The sequence below is a fragment of the Quercus lobata genome, chromosome 4, assembly GCF_001633185.2.
Source record: "Quercus lobata isolate SW786 chromosome 4, ValleyOak3.0 Primary Assembly, whole genome shotgun sequence".
NCBI lineage: Eukaryota > Viridiplantae > Streptophyta > Magnoliopsida > Fagales > Fagaceae > Quercus > Quercus lobata.
Window position 1 is genome coordinate 73,223,075 of NC_044907.1, and position 8,386 is coordinate 73,231,460.

General features: G+C 31.2%; 1 protein-coding gene across 1 annotated transcript; it reads left to right on the forward strand.

Moving 5' to 3' along the window:
* Window positions 1–503: 503 nt before the first annotated feature.
* On the forward strand, window positions 504–3,159 carry LOC115987053 (cysteine-rich and transmembrane domain-containing protein WIH1-like). The gene is made up of 3 exons (XM_031110497.1): window positions 504–735; window positions 2,499–2,655; window positions 2,839–3,159. The coding sequence occupies exons 1-3, from the start codon at window positions 705–707 to the stop codon at window positions 2,885–2,887; spliced, it is 237 nt and encodes a 78-aa protein (XP_030966357.1). The 5' UTR covers window positions 504–704; the 3' UTR covers window positions 2,888–3,159.
* The last annotated feature ends 5,227 nt before the right edge of the window (window positions 3,160–8,386 follow it).

Sequence of the window (8,386 nt, forward strand, 5' to 3'; positions counted from 1 at the left end):
GTATTTAAAAAAATGACCCAAATAATATATTATGTATGGGACTCACCTTTTTTAGGTTTAAAAAAAAAAAAATATATATATATATATATATATATTTAAATCCTCTTACCAAACACGCCACCATTTTTAAACTATTCAAGATATTAAAATTTAAGTCACCCAAATTCAAATCTACATGACTAATGCCTACCATCCAAAAGCTTCTTTTTACATTGCTCTTGACTTTTTACCAAATAAATCTCCTAGAAGGTCCAAAAGGTCAAGAAGATAAGTTAGACACGGAAAGGCCATTTATAGATCAATCAATATTATTTATCGCAATTGACAAGAGGTGGCAAAAATGAAAGAGATTGTATGCTTGGGTGTGTATGCAAACCTCCATTTTGATCAATCTTTTGACGTGCCATGTAGTTATTGGTTAAGCCTAATGAATTCTATTTTTGGACAACCAATTAAACAAAACCTAATCCTATTTTCTGTTTTTCCTTAGCCTTGTTGAATTCTCCAAAGACAAATACGCGTTGTTTGCCGATCGCGTAGCCTTAAATTCTCCACTATTTCATGACTTATTGTTAGAGCAATGACAAATTCACAATTATAAATACCTATTTTCAAACATGAATCCTTTAAGGCTTTAACCTTCATCTCATTTACACTGTCCTCTCTCCCTTTCTCTAATCCCTTTGGAGTTATTTTTGGAAGTCATGAGTCACTACGACCAACAACAAGCACCTGGTAAGCATCTGAATATTTTCTCAATTTATAAGTTCCTGTGTAGTATGTTAATTTCCAAAGAATTATAGCTCTACCATTATGTTATTTTCTTATTTCTCCTCCTTGGAAACTTAGGACTTTTCATTATATCCTTTCAAAATTCTCTGTTATATAAAATGACAAGAGATTATTTACTATCCTGTGTATCAAAATTTTAGATTTTTTATTAAAATATATAGCGTAAATTCTAATAAACTACTCTAAAATTTAGGCTAATACCAACTTAGTCAAGACAAGACTTTTTAAAAGTGGTCAATTTGGTCCCTGAATGGTTCCTAACGCCATTTAACTATTATTTTTCTCACCTTCTCATTTCTCTTCACTCTTCTCATACCCTTCTCTTCTCTCTTTCAGACCTCTCTCTTCTCTTTCTCTCACCCACGGCGGCTGACCATCTCCTCTCTCTTCTCAGACTCTTCTCTTCTCCCTTTCAAACCTCTCTGGTTCTGTCTTCTCTTTCTTTCTCACCCACAGTGGCTGAAGACTCCCTCTCTCAAGGTTTTGTTGTTCCTTAGCCATGGAAGAGAAGGATTGTATTTTTGTTTCTGGGTTTGGGTTTGGTTTGTGTTTGTGTACCAAACATTTAGGGTATGTTTGGCGGAGGACCATGGGCTCTGCCACCACCACTAGTGGCTTTCTCTTTTATCCCTGTTCTTTTTTCTTTTATTTATTTATTTTTCTTTTGGTTTGGTTCTTTGTTGGTTCGGATCTTGGTAGATTCAGGAAGTATTTGGTAATTTTTTATTTGGGTTTGAAAGGTGGGGTTATGGGTGTCATTTGCAAATCTGGGGGTATTTTATGATTTGGGGTTTATCTCAAAATTGGCCTAATAAGGTATTTTTGTTAGTGTATAGTTTGCAATCTGAGAAATACAACTCATATTTCTCTTCTTTTTTTCGTTTTAGGAATTCTGCATTGGTTTCATTTGGTTTGGGCATTGATGGGCCTATTTGGTTTTGTACAAGAGAAGAATTTTTTGTTTTGGTTATCTTGAATATGTATTTGAATAATTGGGATGAAAGAATAGAGAGGAGAGGAAAGAGAGGGCTCAAATGACTGTGAGGTTATTAGGTATTAAAATTATACCATATCAAAATCTAATAAGTGCGAGATATGTCAACAAAAAATAACTACCATATTAACAAATGAAAGACATGTATTAGTGAGTAGTTATTTTTACATACATGTTTTTCATTTATTAGGTTTTGATACGGATGACATGATATCATTTTATACAAAATACTTTTTCCAAATGACAGAGTTTAGGGACTAAGTTGGGTTTAGAGACAAGTTGGCTAGTTTTGAAATTTCTTGGACCTACTTGACATTAGCCCAAATCTTGGAATAGTTTATTGGAATTTATCCAAATATAATATATATATATATATATATATATATATAGATAAGGGTTTATAGTTCAAGTAGTAAATAACATCTTAATAGGTGTGAATTTTAAGAATAAAGCCATCCTTTCCTAGCTATAATTAGGTAATAAAATTTTCAAAAATTTGATCCACTAAAAAGTTATAAGATTGTGTAATAAGGAAAAGTTAAAACAATTGATCTTATCCTCTCTAAATATATTTATTGATCCTTTTGATATTTCATTCATCATAAATTGGAGTACTACCACTAAAAAAATTTATTGGAATCACTTATTAATATGTCAAGGAAATTTAGACGTACCTGTTTGATTTGGTTCATACTTTAATTTTTGCATGCAGTGGCATATCCCCCACCAGTGACAGCATATCCAGCCCAGCGTACTTATGTTGCACCACCACCACCAATTGGTTATCCCACCAAGGTCGACTCTGGCTATCCCCAATACACTGCTCCAATAGAAACTACAACAAGGGGTGATGGATTTTGGAAAGGATGGTATGTGTTTAATTACTTATCTTTCCCATCTGTCTTTTTTTCTTTTTCTTTTTCTTTTTCTTTTTTCTTTTTTTCCTTTCTTCTTCTTCTTCATCTTTTCTTTTTTGGTGAGAGTTCTCTCTAATTAAATGTCTTATTTTGTTATCTTTTTTTGTTATTTATTTGTTTACTTTTTGTTTGCAGTATTGCTACCCTGTGCTGTTGCTGGATCTGTGAATCGTGCTGTTTCTGAGACTATATATTCAATATTTTATCTCCTTAGAACAGAAAAATAATTGTAGCAATTTGAAGGCAAAGCTGATACCAGTACAGGATTTGAGAATATGTAATTGTTACCATTTTCGGGTGTAATTATTTGGAATAATATGGTGATTATGTCTATATTTATTATGGGAGGATAAAGCGCGTGTTTTTGCGTTAATGTGTTTTTAAAATGAGCTTAAATTTTTAGGGATTGCATATTTATGATTAAACAGTTTGAGGACTTACCAAGAGTCCTTATAGCTGAGCTGGCATTTCTTTATGGTCAATTTGTTTCGATATAAAACCTTGAGTAATTAAGTGTAACGAAGTAAGTTCTTGTTAGCTCAACCGATAAACTTTCTGATGGTTGAATAAGAGATCTAAGATTCAATCTTCGCCTATACCAAAAATTTATTGATGTCTTGGTCTAATAATAAAAAAGTTATCATCAGAAGCGAACGTCATAAGTTGAAACTCTCTTAAAATAAAAAATAAAAATAAAAAAGTGTAACAATAGATATTTTTTCATGTTTTCCAACATTTGGTAGAATAAAAAAAAATAGGTCAAAGAAAAACTATATTTGATCAATATAAAAAGTGTAACTTATTTTTAAAGATTATTTTTCACTAAATATTTTTTAAAAACAACTCTATCTCACAGCAAGCTAAATAAGGAAAGTTAAGAGATTATTTTTCAACTTATTTAAGATTGCCACCAAACATAGAAAAATAAGATAGTTTTATAGAAAATATTTTTTGGGAAATGACGCATTTTTTAGAAAACATCATCTCTAAAACAAAGCGTTAGAGTCTATTTGGTTGGGAAAATAGAAAAGATTTTACTTTCCTCCTTTTGTATTTGGTTGGGAGGGGAAAAGTATAGGGATGGAAAAAATGAGTTTGTATAAATTTACTCACATGTCTTTGTTAAAAAATGATGTCTAATTTAAAATTAAAAAAAAAAAAAAAAAAAAAGGCAAACAATAACAACAACAACAAAAAAGGCAATCATCCAAATTTATTATTAAAAAAATCATGCCAAGAAAAAAATATTAAAGAAAATTTATGTCTAGTTAAACCCAAAAAACAAAAAAGGAAAGAAGAAAAGAAGAAAAGCAAAACAAAAAAAAAGGCACTGTCACGCCCAGGAAAGAAAAAAAAAAAAAAATAGACAAAACAAAAGAAAGCACCGTCATGCCTAGGAAAGCACACCCCAAAAAAAAAAAAGAAAAAAAAAAAAGAAAAGAAGGAGATCAACATCCAGCACATGAGAGGGGGACTATTCACCTCCCATCTATTTTCTTCTATTTGGGAAAATTGAATTTTGGTGGACCAAAAGCGAAAATATTCATAAAATCAATTTTCTCCACTCTATTTTTTATATTTTTTGTTTCACCCCAACCAAATAGATCTTTAGTATTTTTAACAAAGATATATTGAATTCAAAACTCCTACCCCTAATTTTCATATTATCAAATAAAAAAAATAACAATGTGAGGACTTTATTTTATTTTATTTTATTGGAAAAACAACCATGCGTGGACTTGGTTATTAAAAAATAAGGGTGCTAGTGCTAGTATGCTACCCTTCAAATAGTGATGTATATATTTCATATGTTTGGCAAACTTGGCATAAAATGTCATATAAATTGCCTATTTGGTGGGTTTAGTGCAACAATAAAACAGTCATACATTCAACACACAATACATGTATTTCACGGCAGTCAGCATCATAAAATGTCAAATGGTGGCATTGACAATCTTGTTATTTAATACTAGCTTCAATGTATGCACTCAGACTCTTTTCAATTTTTTAAAAATGTCAATACTTTTTATTCATTCCAATTTGGGATTAAAATGTAGGTTAACAAGTAACTATCATAGCCGTTTAGGACAAATTTTTGAGTTGTTGCATAGGTTAATAGGTAACGTTCATAGACCTTTTAGCAAAAAAAAAAATATTTATCCAAATCATAGTTGGTAAAGACTAAAAACGTGTTACTTACATGTACAGTATGTGTACATGGTTCTTAATTATGCGGTAAAGTACGCGGTAATTTGGAATAAAGAGTTTCATTGTGTTAGTTACAGACAAGAGTTAAAATCGGCAAGTAAATACGATGCCTAGAAACTAGAAGTGATAAAACTTTAAAGAGATTATGTTGCTGCTATCAGGCAGTAAAGGATTAAACAATTCTTAAAAGATAAACTTTCAATCAAAGAAACACTTATCACTTAAACATTGAGAAACCCGAAAGGTAAAAGTTAATGAATGCCCTTAGAACTTTGGTTTAGGAAGTATTTTTAAAAACTTTTTATAGAAAAATAAAAAATGTACTAACTGATATTGAAATTTTTCTAAAACGGTAGATTAACAAGTGTCTTAAAGACACCTATTAACGGAAACCAACCCAAAATACTAGCAACATCCTAAATGTTAAAATTCAAAATACATCTGCACCCTACTACCCTACTCTTTTTTCTTTTTTATAATCAATTTTTCATTGTTCTTGAAGGCTTAAGTCCTCTCCACTAAGCTATAAGCACTCATTTGAATAGACTCAATACTATTGTGCCATATACACACACACTAAGTCCTCTCCACTAAGCTATAAGCACTCATTTGAATAGAATCAATACTAAGGGCACATTTAGCATGCGAAACTAGTTTTAAGAATGTAATATATGATCTAATGGATCTCTATTTATTGTTAGCTACATTAAACCGAGAATAATTATTTCTTAGAAAATAGCTATTTGGTCATAATTAGTAAAATACGGTATGTGTATATTTAATATGACAAATATATAGATGAATATAATTTGACATCTTTAACAAAAATACGTTTTAAAAATTGATAGAAAATATGAAAACGAGTAAATAACGGTACACGGGGTCATTTATATTTTACAATTTCACCACAAAATTACGGAAATATTTTTCATATGCTTTTTGGAGATAAATACAATGATTCAACAAATTACAATCATATAAAAATTTCTCAATGATTTAACTTGAAATAATCCACTTTGTGGCGCCTAACCCAAAGTACCAGAAGAATTTTTGAGTCAAGCTCCCATTTACTTGTTTAAGATGGGTGTGGAATTTCCTACAATGGGAAAACCTCTTAAAGCCAACCCAATGACCCAAGAGAAGGTGCTTTAGGCCCAATTTGTATTCTGTTATTCTATGTGTGTGCTTCCCAAGAAGGCTTAAGCTTAGTAGTTCTGAGCTTACTCCTTGGTGCTTCCTCTCTTTTCTCTTGTTTATCTCTCCCCCAAAAATTGCTAACCCTCCCCCCCTAACTATCTGCCTCAATTTATAGACTTCCCTTAGTGGGATTGTGGTTGTCATGATGAGAGGGTGGATTTTCATGTTGGTGGATCTTTATGGGATATATTCCTAACTAGATGGGAGCCACTTCTTGTGACTGATGTGACTCTCTTGAAATGTGTACTTGTTGCCAAATGTTGCTTGGCAAGCGATTTCCCTCAAGGCATTACCGTTCCCATCTGATATAGGCCCCAACCTAGTATTGGTCCCCCAAACTGATATGGGCCCTGACGTGGCACTGGGCCCTAAATTATTAAACATGTTGAGGTTAATGGATTGGGCCTATACTTGATGCCTGTACACACTTAATAGAAAAAATTATTTCCATAATTAATAATGTAAATAAATAGTAAATACTACTACTCGAATAGAATCAATAGATATTGTATAAGCAAATAATATTATATTATATAATACTAGAGATAAATGAGATTTAGAGAAAAAAATAAGTAACAAAGAGCAAATATAAAAGCTGATTCAGCACTTACGGGGAATAATTTGACGTTGAAAATTGTGAGCACAACCTTAGGGGTTGTTTGGATTGACAAATTCCATAACTCAATTCCCAGTTTCCATAACTCATAACTTAAAAATGGTGGGACCAATAGCAAAAAGGTTATTTGGCTAACGATAACTTTGTTTCCATCACTCAATTCTCTGATTTTTAAGTTATGAGTTATAGAAACTAAAAACACATTTTGACTGTTTTCAGTTTCCATAACTCATAACTCAATGGCAATATTGTAATTAAACATACATAAGGGACCCACAGCCGCAACTTTTGACCACCTTTTGACTTTTTTCTTTTCTTTTCCTGAGTTGGCTGTTCGATTTTTTTTTTTCTTGGGTTGGTTGTTTGGTTTTTTTTTTTTTTGGCTGTTCGGTTCTTTTTTTTTTTTTTTTCCACTGGTTTGATCTATTCTGGTACTGAAAAAAAAAAATGAAAAAGCTGCACCGGTGACAGGTATGGGGCCTACAAATAGTGTGAAAAATATTGAGTGATAGGAAGTGAGTGATGGTGCCAAACAAACATGGTATTTTAGAGTGATGAGTGATGAGTGATAGAAATTGAGTGACAAAAAAAATGAAGCCAAACAGCCCCTTAGTGTGTGTGTGTGTGTGTATATATATATATATATATTAAAAAAAAAAAAGGAGAGGACTTACTCGTTCCTAGTTTATCACGTGTGAATATTACAAATCACTCTCACAATAACTTTTTATATTTGGTTAATATTTTGAAAATATGATAGTTGGATTATAAGTTTTTTATAACACGCATGTTAATTATTTAGTTAATTAGATTTTATTTTAAATTTTATCCATTAAATCATATTTTGTGTATAATTTTAAAATATAAAAATAAATAAATATCTCAAAAAAACAAGAAATTATACCATGTACCACAACAATTAATTGTAACGTATTAATTGAAGTCTATGAGTTGCAAAACAAAAGGCACTTGTGTTCTAGGGGGAAAAAAACACATTTCTATAACATGTCAATTTATAAAATAGCTAGTATTCAATCTCAGATATGCATTATTTTTCAAGATTGACATAAAATTCTCCGTTCTTTGTAATTGCCTAGATATGAGGATAACAAAAAATAAGGTTTAGATAAAAGAATATTTATAATGGGTTTGATTTTCTGTCCTCATGAATTTTATCCATTTTAGACTTTATAATATCACGTACAACTCATTCGAAAAAGCTTTGCCACCGCATTCTCTTCCCCTGAGCCCACTTTTCCTACAACATGCATTTGGAAGACGTCATTATCTTTCCCTGAGCCCACTTTTCCTACTGCTTGAAATTGAAATCATATTTCAACTGTACACCAAATTTTTCAGAAAAATATCACGTTCATAACATTTTTATAATACTTTCATAAGAAATTTTAAGTTGTAAATTATTATTAATTCTAATTTGAACTTATCACCGAAATTACTTTTTTGCTCACCAGTAACAGGCAGTAACAATTTGCCACTTAAGATTTGTTTGGAGACTACTTATTGCTGAAAGCTGAAAATTGAAAACACTGTGACAAAATAATTTTTAAATGTGTGAATAGTGTCGTGAAACACAGTTTTAATGAAAATTTTGCTGAATTAGACAACTTGTGGGTCCCATGAACAGTGCACGGGATCCACTGA